Genomic DNA, 23,679 nt, shown 5'->3' on the forward strand with positions numbered 1-23,679 from the left:
TTTATTATTTGTTGCTGTCAACATGTGACTTCTCCTGACACCCAAACACAACATCATTTTATGAGGAGAGTAAATCGTGGTCCACATGTTGAACAGGATCTGTGGGAACTTGAGACAGTTCAGGTTTATGATGAGACTGTTAAAAACATATTAAAAACGAGTCGGTCAGGGCGGTGACAGAACAGGTTTGTAAACAGCTGATTCTGTCCCAGCACAGTCTGCAGGATGCTGCTGGAAAAGCTGTGTGTGCTCCACAGCAACCTTTTTGACCTTTGCACAAAAAAGGGATGCTTGCTCTTTAAAAACAACTGGTAGCGCCAGAGTTTAACAAACTGACCTTAGACAGGATAACAACAAGTCTAAACAACGTAATGAAGACGGGATTCATTGCATGTTTATGATGTTTACCTGCAGGTAAACATAGTTATTCCACTAACTAAATGAAACAGGACAGAAATAAAGTCAAATTGATAATTTGCACGTTGAAGCAGCAGCCATGTGATTTCTCGTAAGTGGCGTATTTACCAACACAACTATCACATGTGCTATGTTTAGCTCAGTAGATATGAGACTGATAGGAGTCCCTTACTGCAAAAGACAGCGTGACTGTATTTACAGCAGCTTTATAGCAACAAAGGCACCAGTGAGTAAAGTACTATCCTGATTCCAAACAGTTGGGACATATCTAAAACATAAATAATCCAATAATTTGCTAATTCAAGTCATGCAAAGACAATATATCTAATGTTCAAACACATTATTATTATATTATCATTGACATTATTACTATAAGTACTTGTGGAAGTTCATAATAGTTGTTGTTAGAGTTTTATATATGAATTGATTGCATTATCATTATTAACTACTGCTATAATTATAATTTTCTTCATGTGCGTATCAGTCTATGGCCAAAAATCAAAGGCTAGGGTTCCTTTTAAAATGATTGACCCTTAAGGCAGACATTTGTGGCTAAAACACTTCAGAAAACAACATCAATACGCTCAAAAGTCACCAGCAGCAACACAAAGATGGAAGTCAATGGCAGTTAACATCTGAGCAGCTTTTGACACCATAGATCTTGCAATTTTAATCAAGGGTTGGCATCAAGGACAGTTCACTTAGTTGATTTAATTCTTACCTTTTAGAAAGAACCAACTCTGTCCCCATACATAAATACTCAGTTGCTATAACTCTCATTCCCTGTAGTGTACCACAAGGTTCAATGTTGGGTCCACTTTTATTTTCCTTTTACATGCTGCATCTCAGTTTTGGCTTTCTGTTGTCATATTGTCTTCTCTTGCACTGCTTTGTCAAACCACTTTATAAACTCTGTTTTTATAATAAAGTCATAATTAATGCTTAACTTGGAGTTTTTATATGAGATGGAGGAATATTGGGCCTCATGCAAGAACACTTTCTTTAAATCATTTAAAAGTAATGAAATATAGAATTAATTTGTGAAAAGCTGCACAACTCCTACAACAGGCCTGGACCATTCGTAAATTGTGTTTGTGCCAAAGGGAAAATTCAAAATATGAGGAAATTGGTGATTTGGCAAGCTCTCCTTTAATCACTTGCACAAGCAACGGATTTCTTTATCTGAGTGGTTCTTGCATGACGCCCAGTGTCCTCGGTTGACCCTCTCAGACAGGACATCCTCCCGACTTGTGCACTTTTATACGTGTGTTGTTGACCCCAGAAAGAGCAGCTTCAAACTTAAAACCTAAATAAAGAATCCTGTGTATGGCTGATACACAGATAGTTAAAGTTAAACTGAAAACCAAGGCTGGGTCTGTACAAAGAAGGACAAAAAGGTGTGTAAGCGAGATGCTCGAGTCAGAAAACAAAAGAACTGAAGATAATAGTAGGTGTTTAGTGCTAAAGGACACTGCAGAAGGGTAATAGTTGTACTAAATAAGAGTGTTTAGTAGAATCAGAGCAGTGTTCACACATGGTGTATGGAACATCACAGTCTCACTCACATATATAACCCTTTATCAGGCAAATAACTATATTTGGTAACTTCAGGTAATATTTCAAGAAAATAGTTGCAAATTTACTAGATTAAAGTGGCAAATCTACAAGAAAAAAGTTGCAGAATTAAGAGATTTAAAGTGACAAATCTCTGCGAAAAAAGTCGCAGATTTACGAGAAAAAAGCAACTATTTTCTCCCAGATTCACCACTTTAAATCTCATAAATCTATGAGTTTTTTCTCGTAGATTAGCCACTTTAATCTCGTAAACTTTTTTCTCAAAATATTATTTTCGTATGTTTTTTTTTACACATTCTGGCTGTATGTAATATCCTCCAATATTCTCTAGGGTTGAAATTTGGAATTTGCAAGTATTTCAATGAGTGCCATATTAAGGCATAAAGCTGCTGTTGATGAATGGATATTGTGTGCAGTTTAACAGGTAGAGATGCTGTGCAGGCCTGCAGGTCTCACAGCGCAGCCTCAGGTCATGTTCCATCGACCCACAGCTCATCTTTGTATAGGAAAGTGTCTTATGCAATCTCAGCAAAGTGATTTACGAGACCTTTTTGGCACTCGGCTGCAAATCCCAACCACACTCACCTCCTGTCACAGAGCAAGAAACCACACACACAAAATCACCTCGAGGAAAAAATATCTTTATTTTGGTCATGAAGAACACATTTGAGCCGGTTAAAGCAAAAGCTTCAAGGAGATTATTCACAAAGCAACAGTAAAAAAAAAAGAAATGATTAAGAAAATAAATGCAATATATTACTGACAGATGCATGTCACATTTTGATTTATTTGCCTAAATGGAAATAACTTTTGACAAATTGGAGAGAAATATTTCAGCTACACACCTGCGTCTTCCACTATTGCACAACCCTGCTGTTAGTTTCCTCTCATGCACGCTACGCTGGCTGTCAGCAGTAAAACATTGGTGAAAGGATTAAAAAAGCTGTGACAGACAGAGCTGATGCTGGAAACAAAACATCACGTCAGTGTCTACTTTCTGTTGTGTCAGAGAGCAAAACTCTGGCGGGGTATGTCTGAATCTCTCGGTTTAAGAAGTTCAGCAGGTTAGCTTGCAAGCTTGCAGTGCAATGCTGAGTAACAAGTTGGAATAGTTGAAAAGATGTGTGTTATTTACAGCAATACTTCCACCTGATGTGCTCCCTTTTCTCTGGAAAATCGGGATAATCACCCACTAACATGTCTTTTGGTTCATTTGGGCATTTTGTGACAATCTGTATTTTAGTCCAGTCATAATTTAATCTTTATTTCCTGAAATATTAATTGGAATTATCTGTGTTTTTAGTGTTTGGGAATAACTAGTTACTTGTAACTGGCTTATGTAATTAAAATTGCAAAATATATGCATTGTAGTGGTGCAATAACTGTGGAAAATATGCAATTAAATAACAGTTATTAATCAAAGGGGCTTGAATGTAGCATATATTCTGTTACTTTGCATCGTTTTGTAATGTAGGAATGTCTTTTTTTGGTTTACAAGGAGCTGTCTCTACTTCCAGACATTCTGCATTAATTTGGTAGTGCCACATTGGTTTTGTTTTGATTGGTTTTCTAATCAATGCACATTGTTTTAGGCAAACCTGAATCAAGACCACACATAGTCTTCAGACTAGAATGCATTTTTGTGCTGTAAATTCCTCTATATTTTCCTTCTGAAATCAGAAAAGGCCTCTAACTTTACTGTACAGCTTGTTTACTTGGTATTTTTTACAGCACTGTTTGGCTTTATTGCCCAGTTTAAAACATATGTTAGAAAAGTAATAATTACTTTGATGCAGTGATTAAAAAAGTTGTATTACCTATAACATTTTAACAGAATAACTAGTTATCTAAAACATTCAAAAGTAACCTTCCCAACATGACTGACAGTAAAAGTCAATATTCTCTCTAACAGTAATGGATCAAATGAAAACATGTTCTGTAATATAAAAGGTGTTACTTGCAGCGAAGCCTCTAACGAGATTTATCAGCCAACTCTGCAGCTCTATTGAGCTTTTTATCCGCTTTTAGTTCATTGATTTGGTTTAACCGCACTGTGACCTCAACAGCCCTGTTTCAAGAAGCTTCTTTATCCTGAAAACAAGTTCTGATAAACCCACTGCACACTGCCTGCCCAGCAACACTCCAGAAAACAACATCAATACGCTCAAAAGTCACCAGCAGCAAAACAAAGATGGAAGTCAATGGCAGTTAACATCTGAGCAGCTTTTGACACCATAGATCTTGCAATTTTAATCAAGGGTTGGCATCAAGGACAGTTCACTTAGCTGGTTTAATTCTTACCCTTCAGAAAGAATCAACTCTGTGTCCAAATGCAACTACTCAGTTGCTATAACTGTCATTACATGTGGTGTACCACAAGGTTCGATATTGGGTGCACTTTTATTTTCCTTTTACATGCTGCATCTCACTTTTGGCTTTCTGTTGTCATATTGTCTCCTCTTGCACTGCTTTGTCAAACAAACACCAAACCACAGAAAAAGTTAGCAACCAGCTTCTAATGAAAGTCTCTCAACGAGCAGATAAGATGTTTATGAGGTGAGTTTGCACTTATAATGACAAATCAGTGCAAGTATTTACCTGATACTCAGCTTTATATCAGCTACATTGATTCTCTTAATATCAACTTGTAAAGTTTAGATTGTAAAGCTTGTGGAAACTGTTGCAGGTTTGTACCTAAAACTCTAATTCATTAAGTCCACTGAAAAAGATATAAATCATGCTTGTGTCCGATCCATTCTGGCTGCAGAAATAATCCCAAACCAAGTCTATTAACTAGCAGTGCTGTAGCCAAAAACTACCTTTTAATTAAATATGCATGTACCAGAGCTCAACCGAGGCTTCAACTAAACAGTACAAACGTGGAACGCCTTCATCGAGTGAAGTGAAGTCTTCTTATCAGATATCTCCAAATGTCGTCGTATAAATAATAAATTAGGAAGCCCCTTCAATCATATTCATTCCTCTTTTGTTTAAAATAGCTCAATTAGAGGGTAAAACAGCTCTATTATAGCTTACATCCATATAAAGCAAATGCCCGGAATTATTGCCAATGCACTGTGAGATCAACACAGCAGATACAGTCAAATAAGCCTGAAAATGTGCAACAAGCTGCATCTTAGCACTTAATATTCATATGAACTACTCACATCCATACATTCAACTTCTAGCTGAAGTACTTGCAATATATACAGTATATGAAAAAGCAGAAATATTACATCTCAGCGGGTCAGCAGTGTGTTTGCCTTAAAAAACGTTAAACACTCCTCCACGGCTCTCAGCCACAAAATAATGGAATGACAAGAATTTTTCTTTTGGTCAGATTCAGCAAAACAACTCCATGTTGGGTGATGCACATGCGCTTTTCATAAAGTCTCAAAAAGGATCAAAACAGGTTAAAATCTGGTGAAAAGTAACGTTTTTAAAGATTTCTAGGTATCTTATTACTGTTGTTTTAACAGCATTTAATGACTATATTCCAATATGCATCAGGTCATGAATAAACACTGAAATATTATCAATTATATGAAATATAAATGTTTCTTTTTCATCAAATTCAGCCCTGCTTTGAGAGTTTTTTCCCCTCAAATGATCAGATGCATGCTTATTATTTAGCCTAATTGTATAAAAAGATACAAATACTTTGTGCAGGATTTGAAGGATTTGACGGTTGACTTTATGAGGAGCTCATGTATTCCACTACAAGCATCATGCACTCTTTTCTCTGACTGCAATCCGTCCTATCTTTGTGTCTCCACAGGGGACAGCGAGGGGTCTGTCTGCATCAGTCCTCGGTGGTCTTCACTTGAACGGAGGACAGACACTTGCCCATGCTCTGGAAGAACGGCGTTACGAACATGTCGGTCAGGCTCCTCCACACCACCTGGATTGAAGGTAACAGCATCATGAAGCTCTGGATCACCGGCATCACCAACCTGCAGGGACAGAGGTCCAAAAGTAGATTCAGAGCAGATACTGAGAAGTGACTCTCTCAGAAAGGGCAATAAATGAGCCTATAGTGTTTGCTTAATTCCTTAACACCAGGGGTCTCAAACTCAGATTACCTGGGGGCCGCTGGAGGCAGTATCAAAATGACCAAAAAAAGACACAAAATTACGAAAAAAAAGACACAAAATGACAAAAAAGACACAAAATGACCAAAAAATACACAGAATTACCAAAAAAGACACAAAATTATTTCAAAAAGACACAAAATGACCCAAAAATTACACAAAATTACTAAAAAAAAGACACAAAATTATTAAAGAAAATGCACAAAATTACCAAAGAAAATGCACAAAATTACTATAAAAAGACACAAAATTACCAAAAAAACCCACAGAATTACCAAAAAAGACACAAAATTATTTAAAAAAGACACAAAACTACCAAAAAGGGCACAAAATGACCAAACACTACACAGAATTACCAAAAAAATACACAAAATGACCCAAAAAAGACACAAGATGACCAAAAGAAATACACAAAATTACTAAAAAAGACACAAAATTACCAAAAAAACCTGCACAAAATTACCAAAAAAAAGACACAAAATTACCAAAAAAAGACACAAAATCACAAAAAAAAGTAATTAAAGGGACCTTCCACACACAACACGGTAAAGTGCCATTCATATAAAACTCGCATTAACCTTTCATATCAAGTCGGGGGCCACAAAATACCGTCACGAGGGCCACAATTGGCCTGCGGGCCGCGAGTTTGAGACCCGTGCTTAATATTAATGACATATGTTGGAGGAGGAAAGCAGATTTCAACAATGTTTTAAGAGAAATAGCTGATATGTTAAGAATATTTGACACATACTTTTATCTGGGGAATCCAGTAAAAGCATTTATTTAAGGGAAAAACAACATTATTTTTCTTGCGCATTAAAATGTGCTATTTCCGCCTACTGTATTTGAATATTTCTGCATACTGGGGTCCCTAAACAGGCTTTGAATTACATATTTACATATTATTTGGTATCAGTGTAAAGCTGAGACTCTTGTGGATTCAATGAGTCCAGTTTTCTTCATGTGGGATGATGTCAGTCATCAGTAGTAGCCAGTTCATTGCAGTGAGGGCTTTTCTTGAGTCTCAGTGTGTAAAATGAGCTGCTGTGACCTCTAGGATAATCACAGCCTCATGAAACTTTACAACCACAAACTAGAGACCTAGAGCATTCAGAGGATGTAAAGCTTTCCTATGTTTATTGACAATAAGGGGGTTTCTCAGCAGTTTAGAGAACAGAAGAGATCATCATATAATCGTCAAAAATACAGAAATCTGTTGGACCTGTTGAATGTTGTTGGACCTTAATATTTTAAAAAGTGTCCAAATTCAGCAGCATATGTGTTAAACAAATGGCATCAACACAGAAATTGCTGCAACAACTTCTGGGACAAAGTTGAGCTGGAAATGGAATTCAGAAAGCCAAACATTAACTTGAACTATTTGACACAGGTTCCAGTTCCAGTTCCACACTTCTATGTGGCAGTTATTGTTTACCTTATATCTCCCCCTAAAATCCAAATTCTCAATAAAAGGAGCCATTTTCCATTGTTTTCTTGATAATAACCAAAATCATTATCAAGAAAACCATGGAAAATGCACTTAACCAGATATGATGAAACAGCAAATATGTTTTAAATATGTTTCCATATTTCATGCTCAAATGCATGTATAACAGTATAAATAGGAATACAAAAGGTTTGAAGAAAATAAAAAATAACCACTTGCTGTGATTTCTTTTTTTCAGTGCAAGAACAGCAGACCAACATTAATTGCAAGAAGTAATTTTGTGCATCTTTACACTGCAATTTTAAGATTTCATGTAGTTGTACTGAGGGCCACTTCAAGTGAGGGTGCGGGCCGTATATGGCCCCCGGGCCTCCCGTTGGCCACCCCTGCTCTAATGTATTACATCAAACATAAAGGAGCATTGTGAAAGCCGTGCTCTGCTTTGAAGCCTCTGTGTGGAGTCCCTTCCTGACATTCCTCATGTATTGACCAGCTCAGCGTCACCACTCAGCCCTCTATTGATGAATCCTCCTCCACACACACACACACACACACACACACACACACACACACACACACACACACAGCAGCTGAAGGAGTCTGAAGGAGTCATCATCAGCAGCCCGTGACCTCACCTGGGTGAAAGGCCATGAGAGAGGGACTCTCTATGTGCTTCTGAAGAATGTCCCACTCTGCTCTGTAAATAGGCCTCGCTGCTACAGAATGCCAGCTATCCGGCAAAGGGCACGGGGCGTTTTTTTTTCCACTACCAGTGGAACTCTACATTCCTCCCACTTTTCCACAAAGTGGGCTGAAAACGTTGTTTCATCAAGTGTTAATAAAAGGACCTTTTCTGCATGTTTTGCAGGACTTGTCGAGGTTTCGGAGGCACCTGGTTTAACTTGATGCAGGCGCGTTTAGCTGACATAAGCATGACATCATTACCCAAATTAACGTATCAAAACAAATCGCTGACAAAGTGATTCAACGTCATACAACATGTGACGCTAACTAAATAAATAAGTCAGTGTTTGCCCAAAGAACCAGATTAAGAACGCTGGCAAGCAGCAGAAGAGGTCCCCGAGGAAAAGTCTCATAATGTTCCTGTAATGTTCCCACACACACTTCAACTGAGCTGCTAAAAATAGAGTTTTAAGTGATATTATCATACTTAATTGGTACTTTACAGATTGTTGTATCACTATGACACTCATATAATCTTTATTATGGAAGTTAAAACATGTTAATCACTTTGGAGCAGGCACACTTTTAGTTTACATGCAATCTTTTGCAGCTTTTAAAGTATTTTATTTATTTTAAACTGTGTTTTTGGTGCTCAAAATAGAGTTTAAAGTGATAATATCATACTTAATTAGTACTTTACAGATTGTTGTATCACTAAAACACTTACATAATCTTTATATAGGAAGTTATAAAGTGTTTGTAGCACTCTGCACACGTTTTATGATGATATTTCATGTGTTTTGATGCATTGCATATCACTTATATGTTTGTTGTAACTTTAAATCACTTTGGAGCAGATATACTATAAGTTTACTTGCTATTTTCCCAACCTTTAAAGTGTTTTATCTGATAAAATCACTTAAAGCATGTTTTTTTGTGATCAAAATCAGGTTTTAAGTTACAATAACATACTTGAGTCAGATTTTTATTTGTGTTTGCAGCACAGTGTATGTTGAAGGGTGATCTTCTATATGTTTATGATATATTTTGTATAAATATAGTAACTTATAATCTCTTATCCCTTTAATAATCTTTATATTGGGAGTTATAACATGCCTGCAGCTCTCTGCATACGTTTCATGATGATATTTTTATGTTTTATTTTTCATTTTGATATATTCTGTATCACATCAGTATATGTTACTTATTCGAGCTCTTTAGAATAGACCCTACTATGAGTTTAGATACTCTCTTTTCCAACTTTTTAACATTTTACATAATGGAATCACTCTAATATGATGTTATTGCTCTGTTTCCTGGAAAGAAAAAGGAAACCCATGGGCTAATGACTTCATGTAAAGGTAATAATTGTCAGTGTGAATGATGAGCCAGGCTCCACACAGCCCAGCAGCAGCAGCCTGCAGGTAGACAGGAAGCTCTCCTTACCAGATGTGGATGCAGCTGAGCACCGCGAACACCAGCCCGAGGATGAAGGCCATGGGCACGGCCAGCAGCGTGGTCAGCAGCCGGTAGAAGATGAATTTAATCAGCTCGAAGGCGGCGTGGCTTCCTATCCACACTTTGTCGAAGCTGTGTGAGGACATGGGCTCCGCGATGACATCTTCAAACCCGACCTGTCACATCACACACACACACAAACACACACACACAATGAGATTAAAAAAAAAAAAAGAAAAGAAAAGAAACGAAACATGAACGGTGGCAGGAGGGATTGTGGAGGTGATGGATTTACGCGCTGGCAGGCAGCGACTTCCAGGTATTCACGCTGCTGATTCTTAGTTTGTTACACGAAACAATAAGGTCACAGTACTTGATTACAGCTTGTTATTAGGCTTAACGACCGCTACCACTGTCTAGTTTCACTTTCAGAGAGTAACTCCGGTCAGATTTACCTTCAAGTGCGCGTTGATGTCGCTCGGATCTCGGTCCGGCTCCTCCGTGTACAGCTTCTCCTTCTTCAGAATGGGCTCTATCGATCTGTTGAACTCGTCTTCGTCCATAATTATACTAGTGTCGGATTTTTCCTTCTCCAGACCCATGTTGTGCAGTCAGACGGTGCGGGGAGAGCAGCTGGTGACGGTGCGCTCTGCGCTGTGCGCCGGACTGAGCGGCACCCCGCCCCGTATGGAAAGCAGCGCAGCGTGGGGCCGTGGAGACACAGCGAGCTCAAAGTCACATCCCCGGGCCAATTCAGGAGCTCAGTGATGACTGGCACTACTGTGCAGCGCACTGACCTGCAGGCATGAGCCAAGCAGAGCCAGATGAACTCTCTTCATGTGATCAGGCATGATTGCAACCTGCAGGGCGCTTTTCTTTCATTTTTAACCCTCTGGAGTCTCCAAAAGCTCCAAAACATGACTTCTTCATGACATCCAGACTAGAAAACAAAGCAGCATGGAGCCCTACTGTAAATTTACCTCTAAAGTTCTGGCCAGTTTCAGTTTGATGATGATATACCAAGTAAAACTGGAGACAAGCTCAAGTATATTTAGTATAAAATGATAGAACTGGATGACTGCTTTGAAAGTATAAAAAAAGATTCAAAATCACATTTTATGTTGGACGAAAGGATTAAAAAAAGACACAAAATAACCAAAAAAGACACAAAATGACTAAAAAAGACACACAATTACCAAAAAAGACACAAAATGACACAAAATGACTAAAAAAGGACACAAAATGACCAGAAAAGACACAAAATGACACAAAATGACTAAAAAAAGACACAAAATAACCAAAAAAAGACACAAAATGACACAAAATTACCAGAAAAGACACAAAATTATCAGAAAAGACACAAAATGACTAAAAAAAGACAAAAAAATAACCAAAAAAGACACAAAATAATTACAAATACACAAAATGACCCAAATTGTTGGTTAAAAATGTTGATCCAGTAAGTCAGAATAAAAACATAATTTATTATTAGGTCATATAGGTGACCAACATGGCATTTAAACATTTTAAGTGGTGTATACAGGCAGGATGAAAAGGATTAAAAAATGGACAAAATAGCCCCAGACTCAATAGAGTTAAAAGAGTGGTTAGCTAAGTAGAGACAATTTTTCTTCTAACATAAATTGTGATGTTTTGGAAAATGTAACAACCTGCACTTTTGAATTATGGTGCACAAAAACACCACATTAGAAGTTTCCCCCAGGGCTTTTGTTTTGGAAAGAAACCCCCACATGTTTATTTTCACAACACCTTGTAACTATAAAAGCTCAGTTATTATTATTGTTGAATAAACTGTTCAACCTGTTTAGTGGATTTACCACAGATTTTCTTTTTGGTCTGTGTGGATTTATTAGTCTCTGACTGCTTGGTGCTCAGCAGCCAACATTGTTAGAATAACTGCAGGTGCTCAGATGCCTAAACAGGAACAACAGAAGCCTGAGGCAGCTGATGTTTCACAGAGAGAAGAACTGTCTGAAGACCTGACCTCACCAAACCTCAGAAACACACTGTACATAATGGTGCTGGCAATATGACAAATTATATCCAATCCAATCCAATCCACTTTTTTCCACAAATCCTACAAAAAAATCCTTTTTGGTGGTGAAACAGGAGTGTAAAGTCAAACATTGTTCTTCTTTTAAAATAAACTTTGGCTCTAAACTATCTAGAACACTGTCTACAGCTAGATCCAAAGAGAGCTTTGCGTCTGCTGCAGCCATGTTGGATCCGTAAGAAAACTACAAAACTACAAGCTTCCGTCTGTCCAATAGGACGCGTCATCGTCTTGCCGTCCCTCCCCGTTCTGTGATTGGATCCTTAAAACAGGGCTAAGAAACGGCCATGGACACCAGACTGTCTTGCAGTTCGAAATTAAATCGAGCGCGCAAGGCAGTATGGGTATACTGTAAAACACAACTTGTTGTTTCAACTTAAATATTTGAGTGTCCATGCTGCAAAAGAATTTTATGCCAAGACAACAAAGACAAAGGAGTTAACTCTAACGAATCTTGATATTTGACTCAATATTTTAAGTTAAAATGACTTTTTGCACAAATCTTTGTTGTATTGAAAGGGGAAAATGAGTTATAATAACAAACAAGCAGCATTAAACATGACTTCAAATCACATTGTTTACTTTTGGTTTCACACAGATCATGAACACTGTTGAAAGTCCGGGGTGTGTTTTTTACTCCGTTCTCTTGCTTTGACACTGTCACTTCTGCCTCAATCATCTGGTTTATAAAAAACTACAACACACATTAACACAGCAGCCCTTTCAACGGGCTGATAATGACCTACTGGCCTACCAGCAGGTGGAGAAGACCCCGACTTGTATATAAGCACTGATTAACGCTCATTCATCAGTCTGACTATAGTCAAATTGGATGACTGATTGAGTGGAAGAGTGGAAACTTCAACATTTTATGCAACAAGAACTTGATCCACCTCCAGAAGACAAAGTGATAAAGTTGTTTGCCAGGAAGTTTTCCACATGTAGATAAACGTCTGTGGAAATGACTCCTCTTTTATGCAAGATTCAAACATTTCTGAAGTGCTTTCACAGGGCAGGTTTTCAAACTGCTGAGCTGAAATAACAAAAAAGGAATTCTCATCAAAATATACAACAAACTAGAAAGGTATTCTTCCACGGCCGCTCCCTATCTCACAATGTTAATGATAGTGAAAAATATGCTCTAAATCATGGGGCTCAAACTCACGGCCCGCGGGCCAATTGCGGCCCTCGTGACGATGTTTTGTGGCCCCCACCTTGATATGAAAGTTTAATGTGAGTTTTATTTGAATGGCACTTTACCGTGTTGTGTATGGAAGGTCCCTTTAATTACTTCTTTTGGTAATTTTGTGTCTTTTTTGGTAATTCTGTTTCTTTTTTTTGTTGTAATTTTGTGTCTTTTAAAAATAATTTTGTATCTTTTTTGGTAATTCTGTGTCTATTTTTGGTAATTTTGTGTCTTTTTTTGGTAATTTTGTGTCTTTTTTATTTAGTAATTTTGTGTCTTTTTTGGTAATTTTGTGTTTTAAAAATAATTTTGTGTCTTTTTTTAATAAATTTTTGTCTTTTCTGATAATTCTGTGTCTTTTTTGGTCATTTTGTGTCTTTTTTAAGTAATTTATTGTTTTTTCAGTCATTTTGTGTCTTTTTAAAATAATTTTGTGTCTTTTTAAAATAATTTTGTGTCTTTTTTTAAAATTTTGTATCTTTTTTTGGTCATTTTGTGTCACAACCCCCGGTTGTGACTTGTCTGTGGCTTGCATTACTGCTGGGGGGCGTGGTCTCGGCAGCTCCAGCTTACACACCTGCAACGCATCTCATCAGTCCTGCACTCCGGTTTCTCATTCCACAATGAACACTCCTATAAAAGACCAGACCAGCCTTCCAGTCCCCGCCGGATCGTCGAATCAGTTTACCATCGTGCCTCAACCTGTACCCAGTCCAGCTCACCAGCCAGCCGAGAGCTCTGGATCCGAACCCGCTCCTGAATTCCCAGCACTACCCCTTCGACCTGTTTTTCTTTGTGAAAAATCTAAATAAATCATCCATATCTCTCTGATCTCTGGTCTGCGTCTGAGTTCTGGTCACCGGTCCTGACATTTTGTGTCTTTTTTTGGTCATTTTCTGTCTTTTTTGGTCATTTTGTGTCTTTTTGATACTGCCTCCAGCGGCCCCCAGGTAATTTGAGTTTGAAACCCCTGCTCTAAATGTAATGGATTCTTTCTCGGTCCATGCTGCAGCCTTCCACTAAGTTTCATTAAAATTGTGCAAGTAGTTTTTCCATTATGCTGCTGACAAACAAACAAAACAAACAAACACATAAACCAAACCAAAAGCATGACTCCCATGGCGAAGGTAATAAAGAAGAAATTGCAAATGCATTTTTTATTTATTCATGCACAGTCATGTTTCCCAGTGCAGCTCCGTCCCTGCAGACTGTTTGTCTTTCTGCATGCAGATCTCTGCACTTTGCATCTCATTTGTTGATGCTGCAGGTCCAGCATCCTGCCTATTGATGACAAACCTGTAAACAACAGCCTCTTTTGTTTAGACGCCACAGCCAGGGCTATAACACACAGAGACACACACAAAAAAAAAAAAGTAGGGCAGGCTGGTGAGTGACAGCGAAGCAGAACAGAGGAGCGCTGGCCGTGCAGAGTGGTCGGGGGATCCCTGACTCAATACAACACCACAAAACTCCTGGATTAACTCACACAGAACCTTTGTGACAGACAAGCATTCAGCGAGGGGAGACCCGGCCGGCCGGCTGGCCCGAGGCTGAGGCGGGGAGAGGACAGTGTTGACGTGAGAGTATGTGAGCGTGTGAAAGAGAGAACAGCAGAGGAAGTTAACTCTGGTTTGTTGGACACCAGCAGTATGATGAGACTACAAGAGATTTTTACTCAGCTGGAGTCTAAAAACAGCCAGTCTGCCCAAAAGTTTGGACATACAGTGCTAGGGCTGGGCGATATATCCATATAAAAAATATATATCGATATATTTTTAAATGTGATATGGGATTAGAGCATATCGCATTTATCGATATAGTTCAATTTTTTTTCTTTTAACCCTGGAGTCCACGAAAGCGTAGCAGCATGGAGCGCCGCTGAAAATTTGCCCTAATGGAGTTTCAAGCCAGAAATTTAGAGGTAGTTTGAGTTTGATGATGATATATATATAAGTAAAACTGGAGACAAGGTCAAATATATATATATATATATATATATATGTATGTTATATTTGCAACCTTTGTTCACATTTGCAACATTTCAAATTCTTTATTGAGCATGATAGTGTTTTGAAAGTAAAAAAAAAGATTCAAAATCATTTTATGTTGGACTAAAGGACTAAAAAAAGATACAAAATGACCAAAAAAGACACAAAATGACAAAAAAGACACAAAATGACCAAAAAAGACATAAAAAAAGACACAGAAAGACACAAAATGACCCAACTGTTACCCTAAACACACAAGACACAAATAAAAAATAGCCCCAGACTCCATGGAGTTCTCAATACAGAAGTTGTGTTAAAAGTAACACAAAATGTGTGGTCCTTATATAGACACATTAATGTGTTGTAAATTGACACAATTTGTGTTGATATTAACACATTTGTTTTAAGAGTGTTGGAGACTAGTGGCAGGTCTATCGATCCAAATGGGAGAAATGAAAGTGAGCTCAGATTATGACTTGAGTCTTTTGTCCCAGAGTCACCAAAGTAAATACTGGACTCATTTTTCTCAGTCCACATGTCTTCTGGACATTCTGACACAAAAACTGCATTTTTCTGACACTCAAATCAGGAGAAAATCAACTTTGTTCAATCACTTTCACGAGGCTGTGTCAAAACTGTTAACAAATCTCCAAGCTAACTCAGTTTCGTAATGCTAAATGTGACAGGTAATGTGGAAAAATCTAATGTTACCAAAAGAAAATATAAATAAAAGATTCTTGACGTTCACAATACTTCCAAAGTGTCGAGAGGGTCGATCATGAGACAGGAAAATTTCATTGCATTGGCAAAAATATGTACATTTTGTGTCTCTTTGTTTCCTTCTATGCAGCATCTTTTATTTTCTCATGTCCTAATATTGATAATTCTGACTCTGCTACCTTCTCTCACACGGACCACATCTCTAATCAGATGTTTCCTTGATTGCAGGCAAACCTCCAAGAACTTTATCTCTCTTCTGTCTGCTCTGTTTGTTTCATTTGGAGTTGTACTGTGTGTGTGTCAGAAGTGTCTGTGTTAGAAGATACACAAGATAATGCAAGAATGCAGAATGACCTCAAAGACACACTGTGTCCACTTTGAAGCCAGATATTGATGAATTACAGTTGAGGCTAGGAGGGCTGTGCATGGATAGATTACTTTATTCATCCCCGAAGGGAAATTCGGTGATGTGATCATGGGCACATTATAAGACAATGGACATGCAGCAATTGCCCTGCAATCTCTTACATGCTTTTTAATGCATCCTTTTGTCAACATTTCACATCTTTCTGTGGTTTTATGTCTCTTTGTGATCATTTTATGCCTCTTTGAAGTCGTTTTGTGTCTCTTTGGAGTCATTTTATGTCCCTTTGTGGTCATTTTGTGTCTATTTGTGAACTATTTGTCTCTCTTTGAGTCATTTTGTGTCTCTTTGTGGTCATTTTACATCTCTTTGTGATCATTTTGTGTCTCTTTGTGATGCTTTTATGTCTCTTTGGGGTCACTTTGTCTCTTTGTGGTTGTTCAAGTTCAATAATTGGTGAATTCTCTCTTGAAGATCTTTTAAAAGTCTTATTTCAAATGTAGATTGGGACAGTTAGCAGCACTAAGCATGAGCAGCACTCATGTTTGTCAGTGAGAAAACTTTGATTGCTGAGTCAAAAAGCTTATTAATGTAAAAGTAGATGTCCACATAAAACACCTCGTAAAAAGGTGATTCACTTGTCAGAAAGCATAAACAAATTCCTGTGTACAATCCAGAGGCTGCTAACTTTACTTTGTCCCTAATTTCTCTTCAGTTGACTTCAGTTTTCTCTACTTTGTGTCTGTTTTCAGGTGTTGAGAGCTACAGCTCCACTACAGGCGCCACCGTCTGACCTTCTTCTTCTTCTTCTTAGAGGCCTGCAACTCTCGATGCTGCAGGTTAATATTTAATGAATTCACCAAACAGCCACATTCCAGGACATCCCGGCCAGCGTTCCCTGGAGGAGCTGCGTCCTGATGTGAAGCGGCGGGGAACGTTTCCTCTGATTTCATGGGGAACAAATGCATATTTGTCCAGGAGTTTCCAGGGGGAACAATGATATCAGCGCACCCGCAGCGCACAGGGATTTCCTGTTACACCCAAAGGACCCTCATCTCTCGCTCTGAAGTCACCTTAAGGGTGTGAGGGCGTACTTAGGACATACTGTACATGCATGTAAGTGTGCAGGTGTGTGTATGTGTGTGTGTGTGTGTGTGTGTGTGTGTGTGTGTGTGTGAAAAGGAAACACCCAGCTCTAGTTCATTCTGTGTCAGGACGTGTTTTTGCATTCCAACATTTACATTTTTTGAAATGAATATTCTCAGATTTCATCATACAATAGTTTCAAAGGAATAAAAAGCATATGTGTCACAGAAAACAGCAGCTCACATCTAGAAAGTTAGAACATATTTTTAATTTTTTTGAGTATTTATCCCTCAGATATTGAAGAAAATGACTTCTATCTTATTATTTATTGTAGGAAAACAACTTAAATCATTAAGAGATTTGCAAAATTGCAAAAAATGATAATTTGGTCTGCAATAAATCATAGATTTGGCTCAGATTTGAGCCAAACCAGAAACAAAAAGACATGTGAAATATGATAAATGAAACCCAGGCTGACTGAGATACACAGTCATGGAAAAAATTATTAGCCCAACCTTGTTTTCTTCAATTTCTTGTTCATTTTAATACCTGGTACAACAACAACAACAACAACAACAACAACAACAACAACAACAAAATAGCACAAAAATAGCTGATAATAGTTTGATTTTAGAGCTGATATCTAGACATTTTCCATGGTTTTCTTGATAATAACCAAAATCATTATCAAGAAAACAATGGAAAATGTCTAGATATCAGTTTTAAATTAAACTTGTATCACCTATTTTTGTTGTTATCATTATATTTTTCCAAACAAATGTACCTTTAGTTGTACCAGGCATTACAATAAACAAGAAATTGAAGAAAACAACATATTTTTTTCCATGACAGTAAACCCAACATTTTCCAAATTAACGTGAAAAATTAACATATGTCAGTTCAGCTCTTAGGTTTGTCTTACAGAGCAGATAAAAGTGTAAAAGCAGAGCTTGTGTGTGATGATCTGTGTATGAATACACATGTGTGGGTGTCTATATTTGCGTGGGAGCACACACACGTGCTCTGTGTCCTGCGGTATCTTAATCCCTGTTCTGTTTGTATGAGGTTGTCTGTTTAATGTAAATCCATCCATGGTATGTGGCGTGTGTTCTGTGTGTATTTATTTCACTTCAAACTCTTCTGGGCTCAAACAACGCTGCAAAGTTAGTCTATTTTTTGGTGATTTTCAAAGCGGTCATGTGACCTCTGACGTCATGCAGCTTAGGGAAAAAACCACAGTTTTTCTCATGTAGTACAAATTTGCCATTTCCACCTACTCTATTTGAATATTTGTGCACATTGAGGTCCCCAAACAGGCTTTAAATTTCATAAACTGGGTGTCAGTGGAAAGCTGAGACTCTTGTGGATTCAATGAGTCCAGTTTTCTTCACGTGGGATAATGTTAGTCATCAGTAGTAGCCAGTTTATTGCAGTAAGGGCATTTCTTGAACCTCGACCTCAGTGTATAAAATTAGTTGCTGTGAACTCTGTGAAATTGCTGAAAATACAGAAATCTCCAAAATGACCAAAGTTTTTGAACCCAAATCTCAGCATGGATTCTTCTATGTTGTTCCAAAGCATATTGATGCTATATCCTGGAGGGTTTCCGACCATTTTTATCCATTCTCGATATGAATAAAATTGCATTATTCAGCACCAAATGTGTGTAGCAAATGGTATCAACCCAAAAATTTCTGCAACAACTTAAGGGGCACAGTTGAACATGGTCTGGACTTTAGAAAGCGTACTCTAATGTTATGACCCTTTATTCACCATAATAGGTTTCAGTAAATAAATAATACATTCATTAACCCTCTGGAGTCCATCTATTTATTGAAAATACACGTTTTATTAACAGTAATAACTTTATTTATATATGATATGTAGACAAGCTGAGAAAGACAGTTAAAGTTCAATCATAGGAGTTTTTACAGTGTGCCATTTTATGTTTCTAGACCATTTTTAAAATGTGAATTTTCTTTCTACAATGAAAACTATTACTATTTTTAATTTACATGCAAACAGACTGGTTTGTAGTTTTATTATTTATTATTATTTCAGCTGTTTTTGTGAGTATAAATGGTTAAAAAAAACGGTACATTTCCAAAGACACCTGTGTCTTTTGTTTGTATTTTGGGTTCCTGGCAGCTTTATACTTTGGTAATTAAAATAAAATGAAAAATCTGACTATTAGCCAAGTTTGTGTGGAGAAAAAGGAGCCATGCATGTGATGTAAGGACAGACTGAAAGATGCTAAACAGAGACAGAAATAAATGCATAGGAAGTTGACAAATTTGAACCAAAATCTCCTGGATTCAGAGGTTTAAGTCATTTTAATTAGACATTTTTTACCTTAACAACTTGACTCACAGTGTTGAGCTGCATCTCAAATTAATCTTCAGGTTCACAGCTTTCAGATAATATTCACCACTTCTATGTGCACTGCAAAAAAAGAAAAGTTGGATGAACTCAAAATTTCAAGGCAACAAACTTTGATAAAATTTTAAGTTGGACAATTAAACTAAATATTTAAAGTTTTGTTTTTGAGTTTGCTCAACTCTACTCTGGCACAATTGTAACGCTGTTTTGAATGTTAGCTAATGTTGTGAACACAATTTTGAGTTAGCATTGATACGCTAATGGCTACTCTTGTAGCTGTAACAAGCAACGCTGCTAGCATCAGTTAGCCGCTAGCATCAGTTAGCTACTAGCTTTTGCTGATGACCGAACTTCACCGCTTTCCTGCATTTCACAACAAAGAAATAAGAGTTAGCAGAACTATTGTCCCTTGTTTTGAACCCCAACTTAAAGATATAAGTAACAACAACTCACAAACTTGTTTTTGAGCAGACAACTGGCTTCCTTTGTTGTGCTAACTAACATTATTGCCCTAAATGTCAGTAATTTATATTTCCAAGAGTTACCAAATGAAATCACTGTTTTAGGCCAAAAAATACAAGTTGGCTTTCTTGCAGTGTGGCATTTATTGTTGACCTACTATCTCCCCCTAAACATCCACTTCCCACGACCACCAAAAAGCTCTTTGAACGGTACACTGCAAAAAAGCCAACTTGTATTTTTTGGCCTAAAACAGTGATTTAAGTTGGTAAAACTTGGAAATATAAATCATTGACATTTAGGGCAATAATGTAAGTTAGCACAACAAAGGAAGCCAGTTGTTTGCTCAAAAACAAGTTTGTGAGTTGTTGTTACTTATATCTTTAAGTTGGGGTTCAAAACAAGGGACAATAGTTCTGCTAACTCTTATTTCTTTGTTGTGAAATGCGGGAAAAAGGTGAAATTCATTAGCGAAAGCTAGCGGCTCACTGATGCTAGCGGCTAACTGATGCTAGCGGCTCACTGATGCTGGCGGCTAACTGATGCTAGCGGCGCTGCTTACAGCTACAAGAGTAGCCATTAGCGTATCAATGCTAACTCAAAATTGTGGTCGCAACATTAGCTGACATTTCATAGCGGCGTTACAATCGTGCCAATTCAGCACATTGCAGAAGTTAGCAGAAGTAAGGATTAAAAGTTATTACAATGTAAAATTATAAGTTAGTACAACTTACAGTTGAGTTGACAAAAATCTGAATTCAGGGTTGAGCAAACTCAAAAACAAAACTTAAAATATTTAGTTTAATTGTCCAACTTAAAATTTTATCGAAGTTTGTTGCCTTGAAATTTTGAGTTCACCCAACTTTTCTTTTTTTGCAGTGTAAGAGGTTAAAGGTGTCTGACTGTCCTGCACCCTGAGCATCATAACTTGTCGTTCTTTCAGGCTAAATGCATCCAGATCAGCATCTGAGATGTTTTTGGGGTTTCGGGGCAGAGCAGGCGGGGTGAACCAGCCCGCCGTCTGGCATACCCAGCAGCCATTTTCTCTCTGATGCTGCCGTCTCTGCGAGTGACTCACTCGAATTCTTTCCAGTAATAATGAATATTGCTTTCTGGCACAGAGCGACTGGTAAAGAATTGAGCCTGTTAAACAAAGAAAAAGGACCCTGAGCTGAATAAAACCCAAGGCCTTGTGTGCGACAGAGAGGTAACATAAAAATGGAATCAAGCCCCCCTGACTTTAATCTAATTTAAATATCTGGGAAACGTGCAGAAGAAACTACACAGCTGTGATTAGTTAAAGGAAATAAAAGCTCAAACTTGTGCAAAATGTGCAAAAAGTATGCATGAAATCACTGGAATAACATGTTCTGTATTAATTATAATGCATGCATAAAATAAGAGGTCGCTTCTCCTGTTTATCCTGCAAATTATAAGTAATTGTAAACCTGTTTAGTTGAGTCTCGTCATTAAAACATAAACATTTTTGTCCTCCCCATCACGGCTCACAGTCAGAGCTGCAGCGAGGCCACGCCCCTTCATCGCCCCGGGCAACGGTAACCTGAGAGAAGAGGACGCTCATCTTTCATGAGAAACACCGAAGAAAACAACACCGAGGGTGAGAAGAAGCTACAAAGAATGAAAGAATCCATATATATCCCTTTAAAATGTTTACTTCGCTCATGTTTTGTCAGATTTTATACAAAGACACTTTACAGTATTATAATAACATATTGATCAGCAACAGTGACTATTTCAGGTGCACTGTAAAAAAAAAAAGCTAAAAAAAGCTAAAAAAAAGCTAAAAAAGTAGCAGCAAAAGTTGCAACACTTTCTGTCAAATAACCGTTAAACTGTAAGATAATTTACAGATAATTTCTTAAAAAATATGAATATACAGTCTCTTTAGTGTTTGTTTAACTTTAATATGCATTTTACAGGCTTTTTTTAGATTTCTTTTTACATTAGATTAAAAGTTTTACTGTAAGAAAACAGAAAGTTGCCTTAATTTTGCATTCAGCAATTTGAAGTGTATTTATATGTGTATTTTTTGTATTTATTTATTTTTTACATATAATTCACTGTTAATTTAACACTCAAGACCATAAAGCAGTTGAACAATACTGTAAAAAAAATTCTTCAATGTCCCATTAAATTAATTTACAGATTTCAACTTCCAATTGTGTAAGTAATATTTGTATTAAAAGTAATTCATCATTTTTCATTAATTGCACTTAATGTAGGAAAAACAGGAAAACCCTGTATAATAATACTGTAAATTTCTGAAAAATAGCTTTTTTCTTTTCTCTACAGTGTGTTGACATTTCTTGCTTTAAAATCTTTCCTTCTGGGCCAAATTCTTTTTAGAAGCTGCTCATTGCAACCAAAGTGCTGTTTCTTTGGCACAAACACATTCATGTAGCATATGAGATGCACTATAAATCAATTTGCATATATTTCATCAGATATAATGCAACACTGCTGGATTGTGCATGTTGAAATGTGACTGAGTTACTAAATACAATCCAGACTGATGATTTCCATACAGCACAACAAGAACAAGAATACTTGAGTCAAGCCTTATAAACTACAATGAAACTTATGAAGACTTTGGTTTGAAGTTTGTGACATTATTCAGTCTGACGTTCCCAAAAACTAAAACTAAACTCGAGCTTATTACTCTGTAAAGTGTTTGACATGGCTCCTCAACAAAAGTCAGATATTCACTGGAAAACAAATTAGCTGAACCCCAGCCTTGAAACTGTAAAGCGGATTTTTGTCAAAAAGATCTCTTTCATGAACAAAACTCAACATTTACAGCTGCTTTTTAAAATATTTTTTAATTACTCAGTCAAAACATACAACCACAAATGCAACAAGTATTTGTTTAACTTTAATATGGATTTTTACAGGGTTTTTTTTTTAGATTTCTTTTTACATTAAATTAAAAGTTTTACTGTAAGAAAACGGAGAGTTGCCTTAATTTTGCATTCAGCAATTTGATGTGTATTTTTATACTCTTTCATGAACAAAACTCAACATTTACAGCTGCATTTTTAATATTATTTTATAACTTTTTTTCATTTTTAATAGTTTTTCTTCACAAAACAACTAATTTATCAATTTCACAAATAAAAATTGTGCCTTTGCAGGATTTTTAGCCAAATGCACTTTCATTCATGTTTTAGACAACATTCTCTCTTTTTGGAGATATAAAAGCTAATAAACATACTTCGGTGGTAAAAGTACACGCAGACTTCCACAGACTCAGAAATAGCAGCACATGTCGTATTTATCCCTCCGTCTCTGCACCTCTCCTCCTGCTCAGCCTTCAGATGTGGTGGATGGATGGAGGGATGAGCGGGGGAGAGGAGGGAGGAATGTCCTGACAGGCCCCGGCATACTGAGCCTCTGACTGTCACATTTGTTCTTGGCAAGTGGAAAAAATTCGACAACAAGCTCGAAAGCCCCTCAAACCATTTTCCAAAATAGCCCGGATCTGTCTCGCTGTGTGTGAAGTGTCAGTGTCACCTGCTGCCCTGCTCTCTGTCTGACAGGTAGACAGAGACAGAACAGCTCTCTTTCACACATTCAACCCCAAATCAAATTCATTTTGGTTGTCTAGAAATATACAAAAGTAGTAGAGAAAACAATCTGCAGATGAGTGTCTGAGTAGATAAACTGCATGAGGGTGGATTCATGAGGGAAGGTGAGAGTTTTGATAGAGAGGAGCCCACAAACATGCACACAC

General features: G+C 37.3%; 1 protein-coding gene across 1 annotated transcript; it reads right to left on the bottom strand.

Annotated features, from left to right (window-relative positions):
• Window positions 1-5,001: 5,001 nt before the first annotated feature.
• cav2 (caveolin 2) lies at window positions 5,002-10,471 on the bottom strand. Its single transcript, XM_059336107.1, has 3 exons — window positions 10,128-10,471; window positions 9,661-9,848; window positions 5,002-5,945 (listed from the first exon to the last, which is right to left on the bottom strand). Exons 1-3 carry the CDS (start codon window positions 10,272-10,274, stop codon window positions 5,795-5,797), a joined length of 486 nt encoding a protein of 161 aa, XP_059192090.1. The 5' UTR covers window positions 10,275-10,471; the 3' UTR covers window positions 5,002-5,794.
• Between the last annotated feature and the right edge of the window lie 13,208 nt (window positions 10,472-23,679).

The sequence above is a fragment of the Centropristis striata genome, chromosome 6 (genome assembly GCF_030273125.1).
Source record: "Centropristis striata isolate RG_2023a ecotype Rhode Island chromosome 6, C.striata_1.0, whole genome shotgun sequence".
Taxonomy (NCBI): Eukaryota; Metazoa; Chordata; class Actinopteri; order Perciformes; family Serranidae; genus Centropristis; species Centropristis striata.

Bases quoted from the DNA above. Each gene is read 5' to 3' on its own strand.
- cav2 (XM_059336107.1), bottom strand. From the start codon at position 10,274: ATGGGTCTGGAGAAGGAAAAATCCGACACTAGTATAATTATGGACGAA. The intron at 9,849-10,127 runs GTAAATCTGACC...GTGATGTGACAG, and splicing joins ACATCAACGCGCACTTGAAG to GTCGGGTTTGAAGATGTCAT. The intron at 5,946-9,660 runs GTAAGGAGAGCT...CTGTCCCTGCAG, and splicing joins CTCAGCTGCATCCACATCTG to GTTGGTGATGCCGGTGATCC.